The 22,082-nt window shown below is 45.3% G+C and overlaps 1 protein-coding gene across 1 annotated transcript; it reads left to right on the top strand.

Moving 5' to 3' along the window:
• The first annotated feature begins 4 nt into the window (after positions 1-4).
• On the top strand, positions 5-21,823 carry CSDE1 (cold shock domain containing E1). The gene is made up of 20 exons (XM_040085801.2): positions 5-115; positions 3,530-3,966; positions 7,182-7,380; positions 8,027-8,136; positions 8,487-8,579; positions 9,097-9,194; positions 9,339-9,420; positions 9,744-9,872; positions 10,042-10,167; positions 10,885-11,097; positions 12,731-12,871; positions 12,959-13,117; positions 13,682-13,789; positions 14,575-14,750; positions 15,154-15,266; positions 15,894-16,013; positions 16,218-16,396; positions 17,340-17,503; positions 18,611-18,743; positions 20,356-21,823. The coding sequence occupies exons 3-20, from the start codon at positions 7,182-7,184 to the stop codon at positions 20,401-20,403; spliced, it is 2,391 nt and encodes a 796-aa protein (XP_039941735.1). The 5' UTR covers positions 5-115; positions 3,530-3,966; the 3' UTR covers positions 20,404-21,823.
• Positions 21,824-22,082: the final 259 nt, after the last annotated feature.

The raw sequence follows: 22,082 nt of genomic DNA on the forward strand, positions 1-22,082 counted from the left end.
TCCCCCGCCCCCCCCCGTCCGCGGGCGGCTCTCGCGAGAGCGCCGTGATTTCTCTCCTACGTGCCGTGCCGTGCTGCTCATGGCGGCGCTGGAGCGGGGGCGCTGAGCTGTTGGGGTGAGTGCGGGCCGGGCGCCGCCGCCACCCTCGCCCGCCCCGGCGGGCTCCGGGCGCCGCGGGACCCGCGCCCGTGCATCTCCGCCCGCACCGGGGCGCAGCGCCGGGAGCCCCGCCGGGGTTGCGCGCGGCGTTGTGGGGGGGGTGGTTGGGGGGGCTGCGGCCTACTAGGCCGGCGGTGCGGGGATGGAGCGGCGGCCGCGGGGCGCGGGGTGCGCTCCGCGGGGCTCCGGGGGCCGCGGCGGACGAGACCGCGCTGGGACCGGCCGTCCGGGATGGGAGCCGCCGGGGCTTACGGGCCGCGCCGGGAGGGGGCGGCGCCGCGGGGGCTCCGGGCCCCGGCGGGCGGCGGGGCCGTGCGGGCGGAGGGGCGGCGGCGGCTCCCGGCGTGCCGCGCGCGGCCCCGCCCGGCGCAGCGCGGCCGCGGCCCTTTGTGTGCGGGGAGCGGCCGCCATCGCCCCCCTTTGTGTGCGGGCCGGGCGCTCCCCCCGGCCCGTCCTGCCCGCGCGGCCCTGGCGCTGTCACCGGCCGGAGCCGCCCGCCCCCGCGCACGGCGGCCCCGCTGGCGGCGGCCCCGGCGCCGCCCCTCGGCGCGGCCGCCCCTCGCTCCGCCGCCTCCATCTTGGTGCAGCGCAGCGAGCGGGGCCGCGGGAGGGACCGGGCCTGGGCGGCTCCGTCGGTCCGGGGCCGGTTCTCTGCTGTCCGCACCGATATCCAGCGCGGGGCTCGTCTCCGCACTACACAACAATTAAAAAATCCCGATTTTTCTTTTAACGACTTTTTGGGGGGTTTTCTCCACACGTTCTTTACAGATGTCCTTGGTGGTTCTTTAATGCTTTTTTCCCCCCATACATATATATTTTCCTGACATGAAAAGGACTTCACTGCTGTGGTGGTGGCTCGTCTCATAGCTGTCACGTGCTGGCTGGGGTGCCCAAGAGCCGGTGCTCAGCGCTGCTTTCCAAAATCCATCTGAAAAGAGATGGAGGAGCCCGATCTCCACGGATCTGTGTCGTACGTGCCCACTAAAAAGACGAAGTTTAATCTTTATTAAATTGTACCTTGGTCACGTCATAGAGGGCTGTTTCTGGAAACACGTGCTCTGATCCACAGAATGCATGTCCTTGCAGTTGCCTCTTTTTGTGAAGAAAATGGGAAGCAGAACAATGCTGTCATCGGGCAGGTTCCATGTGGGGCTCTGTAGGTGCTTGCTGGCTCTGAACAGCTTCATGTGACCTGCTGTCATTTAGCAAGATCTGCACATGAAAAACCTCAAGAGCAGGGCCCAGCTCTTCCCTGTCTTTGCATTAAACCTTTCAGCTGTAAACACACAAATGCAGGAGGCAGTGAGACTTGGGAGCTGGGCAGCTGCTCAGGGTGTTTACCATTTGGAGGAGTATTTATAGTAGCTGAATTAAAAAGTAAAGAATTTGAGGCAGATGAGCACAGTGAGATTTCTTTTTGCTTGAGTTATGTTTTCTTGAAGAGCTTTTTTTTTTTTCCTAAGAACTTAAGTGTAGTAAACCCATCTTCTTATCTAATCAGATTGGGTTTTAATGGAAAGGTTTATGCCTTTACTCCCATGACTGATAAAATCAGCTTTAGTCTTACTTGATCAGATGAAGTGTTTTGATTATTGAATGAAAAAGTGATATATTTTATGGCCAGAAAAATGATAAATGTAATATGATATGAGTTACATCTCTAGGAGAGCTCTAATAATATCAGTCTAATTAAATGAGAGAGAAGTACGTGAGAGGATTCCAAGTGTGTCTGTGCAGTTCCTGGGATGCAGTGTGCTCATTTGAGAGCTGAAATGCTGCCCCAAAATAACACTGTCCTGAAAGAGATTGTGGTAACAGTTGCCCCAGTGTAATGCTGGGGTGAGGGAAAAGCAGTGATACTGTTATCTTTGCCATAGCTTTGTGTTTTCTGATTTATGTTATTTTATAATCGAATCTTTCAGGGCAAATCTTTCACACCAGATTCACAAACTGGGTGACCAGCCTTCACCCAGTTTAGTCAATCTATTTCACATGTGTTTAATGGTCTGACAGCAAAACTCATTTCAGCTGGAAATTCTCAGTGGTGGCTGAAGGAGGTGCTTCAGCTGGGGGAAATCACTGAAATACAAACTTCTGTAAAACTGGAGATGAGTTTGCATGCTTGGGCTTCTTGCAATAGCTGCCTTCACTCAGCATTTTCACTGGGGTGAGGGTGAGAGTTTGAAGTGTCTTTGTATTCAGGTTTCAGTCACTTAGACTGACTCAAATCACCAGAGGGTACTCAAAGCTCAGTATAAGTTGTGAAATTCACTTTCCTGCTACACTGGAGAAATAGGCTTTGTCCATATTTTTTCTCTTTTGGCGTGGATCTTCTGGAATGATTTGGGGGAGAGTTGTTTTCTGATGCTTCATACCATTAGATTACTGCAGGACTGCCAGTGTATCTGTGAGGTCAGAGCTGTGTTGCTTCTCACCCGCTTTTGTCCACAAAAATATCCTCCCCTTTTTTTTTCCCCCTACCTACTGGATAAGCAACAAACTCAAAACTTGCTTTCTTCTCAAGGAAGGCTTCTATTTCAGTAAGGTTTTGTGTGGTAGGTGGCAGTTTGCTGAAACTGCTTTTTTCATGAAAAGACAAAGTGGCACTGGAAAACTTTAGGAGGGAATTAGCTCCTAACCAGTTGCTGGTGAAGAAAGGCTTCTCCCTGGTGTTAGCTACACAAATATCATCTCATGTAATCAACATTTTGCAAAAGCCATTTCAGAAGTCGAGAGAATGGCTCTGTGTTATTTTACATGCAGCGTCTGTACCCTTGAGTAGTTTGTTAATATTTTTACAATTCTAAACGTGTTTCAAGTATCACTAGTCTTTAACTTAATCTTTGGAACAGAAGTAATCAGGAAATTTTAATCCCATGTGTATATACATCCTGTTGCCCCTCTGAGGTTGTGTGTGAGCACTTATATAAATTATGGCATCATTTAATAAGCACCCCTACAAAGTTATTGATAGCAGGACTAAGGCTTGCTAATGGGTCAAATCCTAAGGATCAAAATGAAGTTGTGTTTTAATGGTACACACGGGGACCTTCCCTGAGATGCCTAAATGTGTCTGAAGAGTTCAAAATTGGAAATGCCAACCCACTGGCTTGGAGTCTACCAGTCTTTTGGAAAATAAAACTGGAAGTGGGAATGCCAAATATGTCTGTAAACCTGCTTTTCGTGGATTAAACCTACTGTATTAAGGTAGAGGAAATGCACCTGTTGCTAGTAAGACCTCGAACTGATGTGTGAGGGCGTTTGGAAGTAGATGGTCTTTATTGTCCCTTGCAAACCAATCCGTTCTGTGATTTGATGAGAATTTCCTTCAAAGTGATACTTAGTGTGTGTGTCTTTCTCCTTTCTCCAGTATGAAGTGGAACAGAACAGAATTTACCACCTGAAACTGCTGCTTCAAGTTCAGATCAGGAAAAGAATATAAGTATACCACATTGTAACAACTCAAGACCAAAGAAGAGGCAACTTACACTGAAGAAGATACAAGGCTTGATCTGAAACAAGAAGTTTGTGCCTACTCAACAGCTTCAAAAGAGCACGTCCCGACGCTGCTATAGTAGTCTTTGTTTTCTCCAGTGCTGTAGTGAAACTGCCCAGGGCAGCAGCACTTGTATTCTCTAGAGCTTGATAGATCACCTTCTTTTGCTATCTTTTTCTTTCTCTTTTTTGTCTCTCTTCCTTTTGTTCCCTTTTTTAAAATAATAGCAGTCTTCATCCTTAGAAACTTGTGCTGAAACAGAAGAATCGGCAAATACTACTGAAAGTGCAATATTTGAATATCACTGCGAGGTTGGTGCACATGGTGGAGAAAGTTATATGTGTATTTTTTGAACTTGGTTCTTACTAAGTTTTTAACAGAAAGGGGTTGGGTTGGTTAGGGTTTTTTTTCTTAATAATAAATTCATTTAATAGTGAGGCCCTGGCACAGGGTGCCCAGAGCAGCTGTGACTGCCCCTGGATCCCTGGAAGTGCCCAAGGCTGGGCTGGAAAGGGCTTGGAGCAACCTGGGATGGTGGAAGCTGTCGCTGCCCATGGCAGGAGGTGGAACACACTGATCTTTAGGCCCCTTCCCACCCAAACCATTCAGTGGTTCCATGACTCTTTGCTGTTATGTTAATTTAGTATGGTGAATTCATAGTACCAGCAATGTAGTTCTATTACACAATATTTATAACCCTCGAGAGCTGATTATTGGTGTTTCTTTCTTCTAGTAGCAGTAAGTTTCTGGTTCCAATCTCTTTCCTCAAATAACCTATCTTTAGTCTGTTAATCTTACAGCACAGGGTTGTTTTTTTTTTTCCCTTCCTCTAAATGGTTTTTTTTTTGGTGGGGTTAATATTTCATATTCCAGTTAGAAGATGTAGGAATTTGACAATTATCTGGAAAAGCTGCTGATACTTTATAGTATCTTTGTTCAGCAAATTTTAGTGCCACCTGAGGGATCTTTGTTTGAACTGAAGTTGTCAGGCTTTAGAGGATTGATGAGGAGTTCTTTGTGCTGTGCTGCTAATGCTCCTTTAAACTCAGACTGTTCAAACCACGTCATGCAGTGGTGGTCTGAGCAGGGGGTGAAGCTCTGTGGCTTTCTAACCCTAAGAGAGGCTATTCTGAGCTGAGTTTTAAGCTAGATTTTTGTCATTTTCTCTCTCTGGTGTACCTTTAGCTCATGTTTGAGGCAGGATGTCTGTTTGTTGTTCCCCTTTATCGGAGGTGAGGTGGCCATTTGGTGACTCACAGAAGCCTTTGGCAGGCTCATTCCAGCTTCCAGAACGGGTTAATGCTCTGGCCTGTAATTCTCCTGGGAGAAGGTATAATAACATATCATTTTCTCTTCCCCCAGCCACCCTACTTGCAGGACCAGTTTATTTTTGAAAAGTATTTCAAACTCTAGGATAGCTTAAAACACTTTAGTTGTTGTGTTCCCACAAGGACATTTTCTTGTGTGGAGTGTCCTGGGGTTGCCTTCCACAAAAGATGAGGATTGTTATCTTGGGATGATGCTGACAGGAGCTAGTCAATATACTTAGCAGCTTTATCAAGTGCTTTTTGTTAAATCCTCGGAAATTGCGTCCTTTAAACATAATCCAGTGCATAAAAAAGATGTGACTGTTGTGGCTTTTGTCCTTCGAGCATCTTAGGCTGGACAGGAGGAGAAAGAGATCTTTGTTGAGGCAGCAGGTACCCCAGAAAGGTGGTGGAACCTCAGTGCTTGGAGGTGTCCAGGACTGGACAAAGCCATGGCTGCCTTTGTTGGCAAGAGGCTTTTGAGGAGGGATGGGCTGGAGTTCTCTGTGTGTCTCTAATGGGGTCTCTAATTGTTTCTGATTCATTATTTTCTGGCATGGCAGTATTTCATGTCTTGAGCATGTTAAAGAGATTGTTCCGTGCCACTTATTGCAGATTGGTTGGTTAAGAATAAGAGAGCAGCATTGATTGAACTTAAGAGATTGTTACTAATTTTTTAAGGGAAAGAAAAGTGAGATGTAGAGCAAGGAAATAAGCAATGCGTGTTCCAGAAGTGATATCACAGCAGATTTAGCAGTTCAGTGAATTCTTAGAGAGCTTTGGGCGGTACCACTGTGCTGTGGAAGTGCTGACCAGTGCTCTGGGATGGAGACCATTACACAGTGTCCTGGGATCCTTTTGCCCCCTCAAATCACTCCCCCACCTTCTGTTATTTGTGTTTTTCTTCATCTGCATCTACCCCATGTGGGTCTGAACCAGAAGAGGGGACAAGACCTCCTCCTCTTGGAGGTAAAATACTGTCAATCTTTACTCTGTGTGCTTGTTTCCAATTTATTTTTTTAATGTCGGTCTCCAAGACCAAAGATTTCTGCCCAAGAACTTCACAGCAGGTGGTTTTTGGTGCTCTTTGATCACTTTTAAACTGATTTCCAAACACCAGAATAAGAATGCTGTGCCTTCTAATACATTGAGTAACTCACTGGCTGTGTTAAAATGAGAAACATGACCCTTTTACAAGTTGCTCAGGTGTCTTTTTATCTCCACTAAACACGTTGCTGAGTAATTTTTAATCTCTCTGCTTGTTGCAGCAAGAAAGCAGAGAACCGATACGATCTCATTCTGTTTCCAAATTAAAACCTCTGGAAACTAACAAATAATCCTGTATATTTTAAGATGCATATTGACTGGAGGGAAGAGGGTCGCTTCAGTTGTCTCTCTTGAATTGCAGTGTTTAGTGAGGTGTAATACATTTCATCTGATTTAATTGCTAACCTTTAAGTCCAAATGCCCTGCTTTAAAAAGGAGACTTGTACATCAAAAAAGCCAATGAGTTGATAAAGGAATTGAGAATGTTTCAAGGGTGAATCTGTGACTTGAAAAGAAAAAACACCCCGTAAAATAAAATATTTTAAGAGATGTCAGTTAGTTGAGCAGTTCATTACACCTTTAGTGCTATTTTCAAATTTTCTATGTCTTTCTAGCTCTTGAGCTTCTATGCCACAGGAATGTTAAATTCCGGTTATTAATTCCATAACTGTGCAAAACTGTTTAATTACTTAATACCACTTTTTAGTATGAAAGACTGGACTCATGAACTAGGGAGAAACTATGCAGGGATTTGAACTTAATTGTGTCGATTCAGAACTGTTGCATTTTCCTAATCGCCTGTTTAATTTGGAAGAGCAGATACTTCAGATGTTTTCAGGCTCTGGTGTGAAACAGTGAATGTGGGAGTACTTTGAGGTGTAATACTTGAAAAATGCCAGAACTCTGTTTTGTTCTGAGCAAGCTTTGTTTTGGTGCTACAAATCTGGCTTGTTTTATAAATACGTTGCCTGTATAAATATTAAGAATTACCGTGTTAAAAAAGCTCAGCTCTTTTGCTGGTTTTAACTCTGCTTTAAGAACAGAGTAAAACCTAAAAACGAACTTAAGGGTCAGTAACTCACACAAGCTCTTCGTGTTACTGCGTTGCGGGGACGCGAAGGGAGGAAGCTGTCGCTCAGTGCTGTTCTTTGCCTGTGCTTTGTGCGGCCCAGATGAGCTTTGATCCAAACCTGCTCCACAACAATGGACACAACGGGTACCCCAACGGTACTTCGGCAGCGCTGCGCGAGACCGGGGTCATCGAGAAGCTGCTGACCTCGTACGGCTTCATCCAGTGCTCGGAGCGGCAGGCCCGGCTCTTCTTCCACTGCTCCCAGTACAACGGCAACCTGCAGGAGCTCAAAGTAGGAGGTACCTGAGCTTTGGCACCAGTGTCTCACTTGTCAGGAAATACCCTCTGCTGCTTCTGGGGCTAAAGCAGTGAATGATTCGCTGCTCCTGGAGGGAGCCCTTCCCAGCGCTTTGTGCGGCCTGTGGTACAAACTTGTGGAAAAGGAGAAGGTGCAGTGTTAGGTCAAACTTGGCTAGCTGAGATGGAGGCAAGTACACAGACTGTGGGAGAATTTGCCTCTTGTGCTCCCTATTTCTTTGTTTTGAATTAGTTTGAGGATTTTTAGCCAAGTTTTTTTCGGCATGAGGAGGCTGCAGCTTCATGCTGATAACTACCGTGAGAGTGAAGTTTCTAAACTGTTTCCTGGCCTTTGTTGTGTTGTCTGAACTTCAGTGTGGAGTCTGCTGTACAGCAAACAAGGCAGGGGGAGGGAATTGCTGTGGAATTACACCAGACTAGTTCATGGGCAACAGGAGATAATAAGCAGAATAACCAGAAAAGTTTTGCAAATCGTTTGTTCTTCCTTGGTAACAAAAGGACCTGCGTTGTACGTGATTGTGTTTGGCTACAAGCAGTGAATTAAACTCATCCATTTAGTGATTAATGTAAAAAACCCCAGTCCCAGCCAGAACTCTGACAGCGTTGCAATGTTTGGTTGTCTTGCAGATGATGTTGAGTTTGAAGTGTCTTCTGATCGCCGAACTGGAAAACCCATTGCTATTAAACTGGTGAAGATAAAACCAGAAATATTACCTGAAGAACGAATAAATGGACAAGTTAGTGCCTATTTTCTATACCTGCATCATTCCCATCCTTTACTCCAGTACAGAAAACTGGGTTAATTTAGCATGGATATTAACTACCTTCAGTATAATTACACTGAAATATATTTCAGTGTGCTCTGGTAAAAATTCAGAGTTTCACTTTACTCTGGCTCAATTCAGCCTCTTACTTGGCTCCAAACACTCCTTAGAGCCAAGAGGGGTTCTGTGAGATTGAAAAGTTGCAGTGTGGCATTCCCTGCTGAGTGTATAGTGGAGGATACTGAGATTCATTTTGTGTACAACAATGCCACTCCTGAAATGACTAGCAATGGATTTTTTTTTTTTTTTTTTTTGACTGGTAGGTTGTGTGTGCTGTTCCTCACAATTTAGAGAGTAAATCTCCAGCTGCCCCGGGTCAAAGTCCAACAGGGAGTGTTTGCTACGAACGTAATGGGGTAAAGCTTGTGTATTTTACTTGAACTCTTCACTGATCCATCACTGTGGTCTATTAGAAAAAAAAAAAAAAAAACAACAACAAAAAAAGCAGTTTAATGTAGACAATTGACGCTGCACTGAACTGTGCAGTTTTTGGCCAAAAAAAGAGCATGCTTTGGTAATTGCTACAAAAAATAATGTTATTTAGACAGTTTGCTTGCTTGTATCTGTGGAGAACTTCCTAGAGCCAGATAGATGTTCTCTTCTAAACTTGATGAAGTTCATGTATCTTTAGCTTGAATTTTAACATTTAGAAATTGGCCTTTAAAGGTCGTCATGTACAAAACCTTACAAGTTAATCTGCTTGTTACATACTCTCCAAAACAGCACGATGGAAAAAGAATGTTTTGCATGCCATGTTTGTTCTTTTTGTTTTTCTCACTAAATTAAACAGATACTGTTATTAAAATTGTGCTCATCTTTCTTTGGAACAACTATTCTACAAATAGAGTAACTTTAGTTAATGTTAATTTACAGGAAGTATTTTACCTGACTTACACCCCAGAGGATGTTGAAGGAAATGTACAGCTGGAAACAGGAGATAAAATAAACTTTATAATTGATACAAATAAACAGTAAGTTGGTACTGCTTTTCTGGCTTCGTATTTTAATTTAGTAGTTAAGCAGAATTTATACCTATTCCAAGAACTGTTATATGAAATACAATCTTAATTTTTGTTTCAGTTTTGAGTTTACACTTTGTTTTTATTTTTCTCTAGTACTGGTGCTGTAAGTGCTCGTAACATTATGCTATTAAAAAAGAAACAAGCCCGCTGTCAAGGAGTAGTCTGTGCCATGAAAGTAAGTGATTTTAACTTTACTTTGAAAATGAAATGCTGTTTTGTAGAGTGCTGTTCAAACTAATGTTAAAGCTGTTAACAGCTTGGGCTGTGGGTGTAAATTGTGTGAACTGGTTTAAACACGTCTTTGATACTGTTGCTCTTCTTAACAAAGAAAGTTCCATTTATTTCTGTTTCTTTATTTCTTGTGGCAGTCAGCTGTGTACACCTGTAAGTGCTATGCTGGAATTCAGAGTCTGTTTTGTGTTTAACAGAACCTGTCAAATGTTTTATTGTTATGTTCCAATAATGGACAATTAAATACCTTTTTTATTCTGTTCACAGGAAGCCTTTGGATTTATTGAGAGAGGTGATGTCGTGAAGGAGATATTCTTTCATTATAGTGAATTTAAAGGTGACCTAGAAACCTTACAGCCTGGTGATGATGTGGAGTTTACAATCAAAGACAGAAATGTAAGACGAAATCCAGTAAAACGGAAGCCAAGGTCCTGGGGAATAACTGCACAGCTCTCTGCTTTCCCCAGCTTCAAAAAAGGGGGGAGGAGGTTCCTTGCGGTTCATTGGGAAATGTCTGTTACTTTCTCTCTTCTCTTTGGGTGTTTGACTGATTTTGTGCTCTTAGGGTAAAGAAGTTGCAACAGATGTTAGACTGCTGCCTCAAGGAACTGTCATTTTTGAAGATATCAGCATTGAACATTTTGAAGGAACTGTAACCAAAGTAATTCCAAAAGTACCCAGCAAAAACCAGGTGAGTTTCAGTAGTTAAATAACTTTGTGTAATCCTGGTTTGATTGTATTGCATTCTGGTCAAATGGTGGTTCCCATTTCCCAGTACCTGTTTGCTGAATAAGCATCATGTCACACTAAAGATTTACTCTTTTTTTCTTCATTTCAAATCCAAAGGGAAAGAGTTAGGGTAGTGGTACATGATGGAGTCTGTTTTCTTTAATGTTTCAAATGCTTGCTATAAGTTTTTGTGGGGTTAGGACATACCCTTAAAGTGAAAGACACAGGAAAAAGGGAAAAATATTTGCTGGGATAAGCCAGATCTATGGATTCTTGTGAGCATTAACAATTAATGAGGCTTTTGGGCTGTAATGTTTGACTTGAAGGAGTGTTCTTGAGCACTTCCACTAAGGATTTAGGTGAGTCTCTGTTAGTGTGGGAAGGTTTGGGGTGTTTCGAAGACTTAATAAGAAAGAACTTCCCTTTTAGGAGTGTTAAAATACGGTTATAAATTTCGTTCTTAAAATAGAGAGAATTCCATTGGCAGGACATGGCTGGGACTTAAAAAACTTCCAGGCTGACCAACAGCCCCAAAAGCCACCTTGCATTGGGCAAATTGCAGATGAGGAGTGGTGGAAGTGGAGCAGAGCCTGAGTCCAGCAGGATTTGGCGGGAGCCGTTGGCAGCTGTGCTGAGCTTGCAGGTGAACTCAGCTTTCCCCTGGCTTTTGTGTCCCCAGAGCGATCCGTTACCCGGCCGCATCAAAGTGGACTTCGTGATTCCTAAAGAGCTTCCCTTTGGAGACAAGGATACAAAATCCAAGGTGACCTTGCTGGAGAGTGACCACGTTCGGTTCAACATTTCCACGGACAGGCGCGACAAACTGGAGCGCGCCACCAACATTGAGGTTCTCCCCAACACTTTCCAGTTTACTAATGAAACCAGAGAAATGGCAAGTATCTGTCTCTAAACATTTCTAATTCTTGAGGGGAAGTGAAACTAAAGCATGAGTTGGGGGCTGTCTACAATAGATAGAAAAATCACTCGTGTCTTCCGTTGCCTGCTCTGAAATCCTGCTCTCGGGCCTGGGGTGCAAGGAAAGTAGAAAATTCAGAATTAATGCTCTGCATCTTTGCCTTAAAAGAATAAAATCCTAGCTTTTTTTAACATTTAAATGAAATTATATTAGGAAATTACACCTTAACTGGCCCTCTTAGATGGGATTGCTGGCTGGTTGTAGGAGACAGAAGTAATGTAGTCTTGAATTGCCAGTTTTAAATTCACATACTGGAGTCTAAAGATGTAACTACTCATCTGCCTTAGGAAAACTGAAAGATCCTGGCACTACCCTGGTTCAGGTAGTGAAAAGTGTAAATAATTGGAGGAGAGACTGTGAGCAACTTTTGTATTTCCAGTTTTTTGGCCAATCTCTATCTGAGGGTCAAGCAGAATGATGGTAAAGAGCAGAGTTCTCTCAGTACAAGAAACTCTTTGTGGATTACAGGGACTAAGATGGATGTGCTAACGAGTATTACAGAATATCTTTCATTCCTGGAACTTGGAATGTTGATTCTGTTCCAACTAGACTGTAGCTTTGCTTTGCAATTTGGGGTGCAGTTACAGTCTTGTCACATCAGTGTGCTGTGGATTATTGTCCCTTGGCTTTAAAAAACCCTGAGTTTTGATTTCATCCTTTGAGATGTTGGGTTCCTATCCTATAGACTTCTTGTATTTCTGCTCTGGCTACGTACACCTGCCTGAGTTGAGCTGTCATGGGCGTGATAAGTGCTGGCAGCTTCTAGGAAAGTTGGTTGGATTGCTGGGGTTTGTGGAAGCTGTTTAACAGAAGAATGTTCCTAAAGGTGGAAGGTACCTTTGCACTGTCATTCAGATCCTCTGAGCTTGTCCTGAGACTTGCTACACTCTGTATTAACTGGGTTGAAGGCAGTATGTTGATGAATTGTGCCTTAGTTCTGGCAGGATCTGGCACTAGGGTTTGGGTTTTTGTCAGTATGTTCTGTTTATCACTCAGCATTCCATTTCTAGTGGTTATCAGGAAGGCCACTAAACTCCTGTCACATGGGAGTGTGTTCCCATAACACACACCCACGGGCATGGGAGTCTTGTTTAACAGCTTCTTTATAATTCCTTAGTTTGTGACTGGAAATCTGATGGTTATTCTCTAAAACTTTCCTCTGAACACTGATTTTATTTCCTGTTTTTCTAGATGGTTGTACATTTAGTGTGTGTTTATATGTTTTATACGCTCCTGTAGATGATAAATGTTTGTAGAGCTGCCCCACTGTGTTCTTTGTGTTGTGGTACTGGCAGGTTCTTTAACTTCAGTCCTTGGTAGTGGCTTAAATTAATATCCTTCACTCTTCATCACGAGTTAACTTTAGGAATGAGGTGGGAAGAACTTGTCTGCATTTCAGGTTGACCAGGGTTTGCAAGGAAGGACATTGCTTAAACCAAGTGTTTTCCCAGGATTCAGGCCCTCCTGCCCAGTCCTGACACGTGGAGCAGCTGCAGACAGCTGTCACCCACCAGGGATTAAACTGTAATTGTTGGTTTGGCTGTTCCAGGGTGTGATTGCAGCAATGAGGGATGGCTTTGGCTTCATTAAGTGTGTGGACAGGGATGCTCGGATGTTCTTCCACTTCAGTGAGATCATGGATGGAAATCAGCTCCATATTTCTGATGAAGTAGAGTTCACCGTCGTTCCTGTAAGTGGGGTTAAAACTCCTATAAAATCTCAGCATTTAAAGAAATGATGCACAGTCTGTCTGTAACCTGATGGATTTCTTTCCCAGGATATGCTGTCTGCCCAAAGGAACCACGCCATAAGGATTAAAAAGCTTCCCAAGGGCACGGTTTCCTTCCACACCCAGTCAGAACATCGCTTTGTGGGCACTATAGACAAAGAAGCCACTCCAGCCAAAGCCACTAGCCCAAATAAAGGCAAAGAGAAGGTAATGCTGCTCTTCTGCTTGTGAATCTCCCTTCTGCATTCCTGCCATTGCAGACTGAGGCTGCTTCCTTAAAATCTCTAATTCAGCTGGGTTTGGAGCACTGTTCACTCTGTATCGATGTGAACTACAGCTGATGTGAGCAGTCAGTGAAAACCAGCTGCTCTGAACAAGATAATAAAAGTATTGTTAATAGTCATTAATGATCATATTGTTGAGGATAATTTCCAGGAACTTGATGGAGAGTCCCACTACGTAAGATTTTAGATAGAATTATTTAAGATTAAGTTTCATGAGGGGAATCTCTTATTATTTTGTTCTGCTGTTTTGAATCAATGCCAGAGTACTTCAAAGTTCCAATAAAAGCTTCCTGGAACTGGTGGCAATACTTTCATTGCCTTTTAAAATACTGTCTGTTACAATTTCAAGCTCCTTCCCCAGAGTTTGGTTTGGTTTTGAGCAGTTATTGCAAAACCACTGAGAATCCAATGAGCTGTGCTTGAACTGTGTGTAGGAAACTCTTCATAAAGAGACACTGATTGCTGAATTCTGACCTCTTGTTTTCAGGAAGCTGAGGATGGAATAATTGTGTATGATGACTGTGGAGTAAAACTGACCATTCCTTACCAGGCCAAGGATGTGGAAGGATCTACTAATCCCCAGATAGGAGATAAGGTAAGAGAATTAAGTGTACTCTTGGGAAATGCTGTTCTGGGCATTGTGGGGATGTGAGCTCCTCTTTGCCTTTACTTGGAACAAACTGAGGACAAGGCATCTCTGTGATACCACCTGGAATGTTGTGTTTAAAGGAGTCAATCTTCTGTAAGTGAAAAATACCCTCCAAGCTGGTGGTATATAGATGGAAATAGTGTCTTACTGTGTAAATGATGCTTTTTAAACAAAGAATTTTTATCACTAAGTGAGCACTCCTTGTCAAGAGGAAGTTAATTAGCATAGAGACCAAGATGGATATTGAAGAGGGAGAATATTCCCTCCTGAGCATATTAGCCTGAGAGACAATGGAAAGGGGAAAAGCTTGGAGATTGGGAAGAGCAGCAAAACCCTCAGGAGCCATTCTAGTTACTGGTTATTGTCTCTAAAAACCAGAATGTGTGAAGTGAGGCACATCCCACTGTGGGCCCCTGGTGAGCAGTGTAGGGAAAGGAGGTGATCTCTAGGGAGAGAAAGGCTCTCGTGTTTGAGGGGTGAAAAGCTGAGTGCTGGGGGCTGGCTTGCCTTGCAGGTATCCCAGGTGTGGTGCTGCTCCCTGGAATGTAGGAAATGTCAACGACTGACGTGGTTTTGGGAACACAGTGACAAGGAAATGGCTTTCCTGGAGAGCCCTGGTGCTGCTGCAGAGCTGCACTGCTTCAAAATTAGTTTGGGTGGGGTTTTTTTGTTGATGGTCGTGGTTTGATTTGCATTTTTCTGTCTGGTATTGATCCCCATCTCTCTACCAGGTTGAGTTCTGTGTGTGTGAAGTGAAGAGAACCGGGCTGCAGACGGCTGTTTCTGTCAGGATGCTGGGACGTAACTACAGCTCCAAGAGGCTCTTGGGATACGTGGCAGCCCTGAAAGATAACTTTGGGTTTATTGAAACAGCCAATCATGATAAGGAGATCTTCTTCCACTACAGGTGAATGGCAGTTTCATTATTTGACTGTGTGTCTGTCTGGGGGGAGTGGGAGGGTGTGGAGTTCTGTTGGGTTGAGGGTTGAATCCATTTGCACTTTACACACACACGTAGAATATATATATATATATATATATATATGCTTAGGTATCTCCAGTTTTGTCATCTCTGCTGGACTGGTTCAGGCTTTTCTGTTAGTCAGCAGTGCTGGTGTTCTGTGCCTCTAATTCCCAGGCCAAGAAATCCAGTTGTGTTACATATTTGTAAATGCTCACTTTCCTCAATGGAGATTCCTTGTGAAGTGATGAGGGATTGAAATAATTTCCAATAACTGACGTGGATGTTGGGTGAGCATCTCTACTGTCATGTAAATAAAAGAGAACTGTTTATCATTCTGTTCCTGTAGTGAATATTGTGGTGATATCGATAGCCTGGAACTTGGAGACACTGTGGAATACAGCTTGTCAAAAGGCAAAGGAAACAAAGTTAGTGCAGAGAAAGTAAACAAAACACATGCAGGTAAGGCTGTACCTGGTGCTTTCTGCCTGCAGGGCTCTTGGCGTGTGCTGAGGGGTAAAGTTTGTTAATGATCCATTTACAATTGGAGCTGAGAGCAGAAGATGCTCAGTGTGGGGTGGTCATTGGTTCCCTGAAAGCTGCTGCCTGTGTTTGCAGAGAACAGACAAGCACAGACCAACAGTTCTGTGCACAGCAGCAGTTCTGTGGACCTTTAGTGTCCTCAGCCCTCCTCGCTTGGGGGTTACAGGAGAGGCAGCACTGGCCAGATCAGTACCTGCACTGTGCTGTACCTCTCAGGGGAAAGGTGGCAGGAGCAGGGCAGGTGAGGGAGGGTATTAAGGATTTGGGGGTGGGAGGAATGCATACTTCAAGATTATTGATGATTAATATGAGTAGGGAAGGCAGTGGAAGAGAAGTGAAACACTTTTAATTGCTTTTCAAGCTTCCTGACCTTAAGTTTCTTGAGAAAAAATTTTCTACTCCACATATGAAATGTCAGTGTGATTTTGATTTGGTGTCATGCAGTGCAAAATGTTGATTTTTGGTCAGTCTGAATCACTTAGTTAAATCAGTTTTAAAACAAATTATGATTAAAACATTCTATTCTTCTATTCTGTCTCTTTTCAGTGAATGGTATCACTGAAGAAGCTGATCCAACTGTTTACTCTGGTAAAGTAATTCGTCCCTTGAGGAGTGTAGATCCCACACAGACAGAGTACCAGGGCATGATTGAAGTCATGGAGGATGGTAAGATTGATTCCTTTTAATTAAGTGTTCTTTTCACAAGTGCACGAGTTGAATGCACTGTAAATAGAGCTGTTGATGATTTTATTCACGGTACAGAATGCATCCACACTGCTAAGCTGACTGTAAAAGCAGCATTTATAATACTGGAAATCTGAAATCAGGTGGCAAAGGCCTCTCAGTTCTGTCTCCTACTTTCCCCCTTAGGTGAGATGAAAGGAGAGGTCTATCCCTTTGGAATTGTTGGCATGGCAAACAAAGGTGACTGCCTGCAGAAGGGGGAGACAGTAAAGTTCCAGCTGTGTGTGCTGGGTCAGAACGGGCAGACGATGGCTGTGAACATCACCCCGTTCCGCAGGGCCACCGTGGAGTGCGTCAAGGACCAGGTGAGGCACTGTGAGCACCAGGGGATGGGAAATAACTGCCCCAGCTGGCACTGAGCAGCTGAGAAGCACTTCAGCACTGGAATTCAGGGAGTTGTGCCCAAACAGATCGCTCTGGACTCCAGCTCTAGGGAGCAGGTGTGGTAACCCAGGTTATGCAATTGGTGTGACTTGAGTAAAGGTGAGCTCAGAGCCTGGTTTGGTGCTGAACCATCAGAGCTGCTAGGTAGCAGATAATTCTGAAGATTTGGGGTTGAGATGTCCTAGAAATTACTCTGACTGATTTCTGCTGCACAGAGTATTTAAAAAACGTTCAGAAAAACAAACAAAACATGCACGTACGTTGCTTCTGGAAGAAGCTTCTTGACAGCATTAAGCAGCCAGTGATTACAGCTCACCTGAAATGGAAATGCTGATCTGTGCCCTCATTGCATTTTGGAATGATTAAAAAGTTAAATACTGCAAACACTTTCTGTTTTCACAGATACCATACAGCACTAATCTCCAGTCATTAATGGAGAGGCTGGATGAGTATTCCTGGTTTATACATGAGTAGGATGGAAAATAGAAATAAATGGCTTCTTACCCCAGTGACAGGTCGGAGTGGTTGCTGATTTGTAACTTCAGGATGGAGTCTCAGAGCTCGGGGCACTGCTGTTCTGTGTTTAATACAGCTGCCAGGACTTGGGGGCAATTTTCAGAACTTGTTCTATAGACTTCAGGATTTAAATGTGACTTTACAATGCCAGGAAGAATGCCTGGATTTCCAGAAGTGTTGTTTCCAGACAGAATGTTTTGATTACTGCAGAAATTGCATTTCCGCTTCCATTAGGCACCAAAGTTTTGAAGTTTTATTTAAAGGTAGTTAAACTCCAGTGTCAAGTAAATTACTGCATCTGTCCGGATGCAGAGCAAATCAATAACCTTGTGATGTGTTGCTTTTCAGTTTGGTTTCATTAACTATGAAGTTGGTGACAGCAAAAAGCTCTTCTTCCACGTCAAAGAAGTCCAGGATGGTGTGGAGCTCCAGGCTGGGGATGAAGTGGAGTTCTCCGTAATCCTGAACCAGCGCACAGGAAAATGCAGTGCCTGTAACGTGTGGCGTGTCTGGTGAGCCTTTGGGGTTGAAGGGATTGACCCTGGCACGGTGTCTGCATCCCAGCAGAGCCCTGCAGGCTGGGCCTGCCTCAGCTGCATGTTCCTGGAACAGGAGCTCTGGGTTGCAGCTGCCTGCAGGGAGAGCCGCACCTGAGCGCTCCCAGCTCTTCCAGGGGATCCAGTGCAGGCAGCAGCAGCACTCCCAGCTCTTCCTAATTACAGATGCCTTGTTCTCTTCTGAACCTATTCTTAAACTCCCCCTGTAGCAGGAATTTGGATACAGCCTTGCAAGTGGAAGTTAATGATAAGGAAACCGATGCTTTCCTGTGTGGGTGCAGCACACTCCACAGTGCTGCCACCTCTTTCTTGAGGAGCAGCTTTAATTTTTAAATAGAAAACTTGTGTTTCAGAGCCTCTTCTTTTTGGCATGGCATTTCTTACAAGAGATGGGTTTGAGGTCTTTTTTTAACTATATATACACTTGAAAACTTGAAATATATATACACTTGAAAACTGCATAATTTGTATTTTGTTTAAGCTTGGGATAGCACTTTAGCAGTAAGAGAAAGCTAATGTTCTTGTCTCAAAATTCTGTGTCGCCATCATCTTCAGAGATGTTAATGCTCTGCCATGATATGCTGGCAACTTGCAAGCCTTCATTATTTCAGTTAAATTACAGAGTCACAGAATGGGTTGGGTTGGAAGGGAACTTAAAAAACCATCTCGTTCCACCCCTGCCCTGGGCAGGAACACCTTCCACTATCCCAGGTTGCTCCAAGTCTCAATTCCTGCCTGGCCTTGGACACTTCCAGGGATCCAGGGGCAGCCACAGCTTCTCTGGGCAGTAGAAATGCAGGAAACACTGGTTAGGTGTGCATGAGAGTAAATACAAGACCTCTGCTCCCTAAAGAACACCCTCTGGAGAGCACTGAGCTCCTGCTAGTGCAGTGTGGACAGCAAGGTTTGGGGCAGGGCCAGGCCACCAGCCGTGCCTGCTGTCACACAGCACCCGTTCTGCAGCCTGGAACTGCGGTGGGTGACCATGCTCAAGGCCTGTGAAGGCCTGGGCCGCCTTGCCCAGCCCGGGGCTGACCCTGCCCTGCGTGTGCTCTCTTGCAGCGAAGGCGCCAAGGCCGTGGCTGCTCCGCGTCCCGATAGACTCGTGAACCGTTTAAAGAGCATCAACCTGGACGATGCCAACGCCCCGCGGCTCACGGTGCTCCGCCAGCCCCGCGGCCCCGACAACTCAAAGGTACTGACAGCGGGGCAGCAGCACTGCAGGGCTGGGAACAGCGCTGCTGCCTCTCTGAGGAGCACAGCACAGCGCTGCTGCCTCTCTGAGGAGCACAGCACAGCGCTGCTGCCTCTCTGAGGAGCACAGCACAGCGCTGCTGCCTCTCTGAGGAGCACAGCACAGCGCTGCTGCCTCTCTGAGGAGCACAGCACAGCGCTGCTGCCTCACAGGAGCACAGCACAGCGCTGCTGCCTCTCTGAGGAGCACAGCACAGCGCTGCTGCCTCTCTGAGGAGCACAGCACAGCGCTGCTGCCTCTCTGAGGAGCACAGCACAGCGCTGCTGCCTCACAGGAGCACAGCACAGCGCTGCTGCCTCTCTGAGGAGCGCAGCACAGCGCTGCTGCCTCTCTGAGCAGCGCAGCGCAGCACAGCACTGCTGCCTCTCTGAGGAGCACAGCACAGCGCTGCTGCCTCTCTGAGGAGCACAGCACAGCGCTGCTGCCTCTCTGAGCAGCACAGCACAGCGCTGCTGCCTCTCTGAGGAGCACAGCACAGCGCTGCTGCCTCTCTGAGGAGCACAGCACAGCGCTGCTGCCTCTCTGAGGAGCACAGCACAGCGCTGCTGCCTCTCTGAGGAGCACAGCACAGCGCTGCTGCCTCTCTGAAGAGCACAGCACAGCGCTGCTGCCTCTCTGAGGAGCACAGCACAGCGCTGCTGCCTCTCTGAGGAGCACAGCACAGCGCTGCTGCCTCTGAGGAGCACAGCACAGCGCTGCTGCCTCTCTGAGGAGCACAGCACAGCGCTGCTGCCTCTCTGAGGAGCACAGCACAGCGCTGCTGCCTCTCTGAGGAGCACAGCACAGCGCTGCTGCCTCTCTGAGCAGCGCAGCACAGCACTGCTGCCTCTCTGAGGAGCACAGCACAGCGCTGCTGCCTCTCTGAGGAGCACAGCACAGCGCTGCTGCCTCTCTGAGGAGCACAGCACAGCGCTGCTGCCTCTCTGAGGAGCACAGCACAGCGCTGCTGCCTCTCTCAGGAGCACAGCACAGCACAGCACTGCTGCCTCTCTCAGGAGCACAGCGCTGCTGCCTCTGTCGGCACCTGGTGCCTGTTGTGCAGCGTGCTCTGCCGTGTCAGGGTGGGTTGTGTTTGTGCACAGTGCTGTGCCCTGTGTCACGCTGTGCTTTCAGAGGAGCACACAGGAGAGAAGCAACCCACTGCTGCCTGTGTTGGAGCCCTTCTGTCGTGGTTTGTCTTGGCTGTCTTAGTTTGCTCTTCAGTTATAAACCTCAGAGGTAGCAAGTGAAGTCCATTTACCTAGATGTGACTTTCACACAACGTTCTGCCACTTCTTGATAAGCAGGAGAAAAGTGTCTGGGATCTCTGCGGTGTTTTGGACTACAAAGAACACCCCACAGAACCTGTTTTGTTTTTGTCTCTGTTTCTGAAGACAAACATGACTAATTAGAAAGGTGCTGCTTGGGTGGAACAGCCCAGGCTCTGCCTCAAAGCCCAGTGGCAGTGCCAGGTTCACGGTTGGACTTGATGATCTTCAAGCCCTTTTCCAGTGGAAATGATTGCATGACTGTGCGATGCTGGAGCTCAGAGTTTGTTCTGTTTTCCTTGCAGGGATTTGGTGCAGAGAGAAAGATCCGCCAGGCTGGTGTTATAGACTGATCCCAACCCCACGGCGACGTTGGGCCGCGCGGTGGGGCTGGCGAAGGGTACTGAATATCTCCCTGTTCACCCCTTCCTCCAAATTCTCAGAAGCTATTCCACCAGTTTTAACACCTTCTCATGTTATGTTTAAAATTAAATTTACGAAACCATTTTAAATTTCTGCACAGTTGCATTCTGGAGAACTTTAAGGTGGCGCCTTATAGTATCACATTTTAGAAGCTTGTTTTGAATGGTGCATTTAACGCAACTGGTAACTGCAATCTCCATTGCCTCTGTGAGTAAACATAGACAGCTCTGCTCGGGCAGACCTTGTGGAATTCTGCACTACAGTTATTATGCTTTATCCTTGTTTTTGGCCAAGGTTTATTATGCCTTAGTGCTCAGTTGCATTATCTTCCTTCCCAAGTGGAAGGAAAGACTCACTTCAGCTCACTCTGCTCAAATTCTGAGGACCATGTGAGGGTGGAATAAGTTCAGTTTCTATCAGATCTCCGCAGACATTCGGATACCTGGAGTTGATGGCCAAATGTTACAGTGTTTTCCTAGTTCATTTAACTTGACTCCTTTAGCCAGCCCTTAGAGCTCGGTGCAAGTCTCTCCCAGGGTCGGTGGATTTTGTAGTGTTCTGGAACAGACAGTGCAGAATTTCATAAGGCTGAGGTGTGCCATCAGTGTGGTAATTTAAATATATTTAAAACAATGCACAAATCTGCTGCTGCTTAGAACACTGCAGCTTCTAAACCCAGTTTCTTTTACTGATTTAAATTTAAAAAGAAAGAAGTTGTGCCTGAAGTGGATACATTTTTTTTTTGTTCTTTTTGCAGCCGGCACCCAGTGTACTGTAAGAGAATAAATACTTAGGCTTTCCATAGCTGTATTGAGACTTTCATCAAGGTGAATAGTTGATGTCTGTGTGCTTTTTTTTTTGGTTTTTTTTTCTTTTTTTTTTTTGTTTTTGGTTTTTGTTTTGTTTTGCGTTTTTCTGTGGTTTTTTTTTTTTTTCCCCCTCCCCTGCCCCCCCTCCTCCATTTCCTCAGTCACACTTTATCTAGCAAGAAAACTGAATGATTGGTCTAAGTATTACTTTAACCAAAAAGATCAGGAGTTACTTTTCGGAATAGAGGGCAGTACTGTGGTTTGGCTTTTCGTTTTTTTGGTCTTTTTTTTTTTTTTTTTTTTTTTTTGGTTTGGTTTGGTTTGTTTTTTTTTCCTTTGGTTCATTTCCCCCCCCCCCCCCCCCCCCCCCTTTTTTTTTTTTTGGTTTTTTTTTTTTTTCATGTTACCTCTATTCTCAATTTAGGGTTTTCTTCTCTGGGAGATGCATTATCTTTGTAAAACAAAACATTGCTTTCTCCAATTTTTTTTTTTCTGTTAATGGCAAAGAATGGAAATAGAATAAAGTTTTACTGATTTTGAAAAAAGCCTCACTCTGCTCAGCCTCTTCTTTCCTCCCCGGGGGCTGTGTTAGACCTGTGTTGTTCCCATCACGGGCTGGTCCTGGTGCCTTCAATTTTCACACCACCCCGAGGGATTTCTGTGTTTTATTCGTTTGCACGAAGCAGGGAACTTCCCGCCAAAGGCCCCATCACACTACGCTGTATTTATACATTATAAAGAACAGCAACATTCAGGGTTTCAAATCCCAGCAGTGCTGATCAGCACCCACCCCCTATTTC

This window comes from Hirundo rustica, chromosome 24 (assembly GCF_015227805.2).
Source record: "Hirundo rustica isolate bHirRus1 chromosome 24, bHirRus1.pri.v3, whole genome shotgun sequence".
NCBI lineage: Eukaryota > Metazoa > Chordata > Aves > Passeriformes > Hirundinidae > Hirundo > Hirundo rustica.

Coding starts and splice junctions, on each gene's coding strand:
- CSDE1 (XM_040085801.2), top strand. CDS start 7,182: ATGAGCTTTGATCCAAACCTGCTCCACAACAATGGACACAACGGGTAC. Junction 11,098..12,730: donor CTAATGAAACCAGAGAAATG/GCAAGTATCTGT, acceptor TGGCTGTTCCAG/GGTGTGATTGCAGCAATGAG. Junction 13,118..13,681: donor CAAATAAAGGCAAAGAGAAG/GTAATGCTGCTC, acceptor TCTTGTTTTCAG/GAAGCTGAGGATGGAATAAT.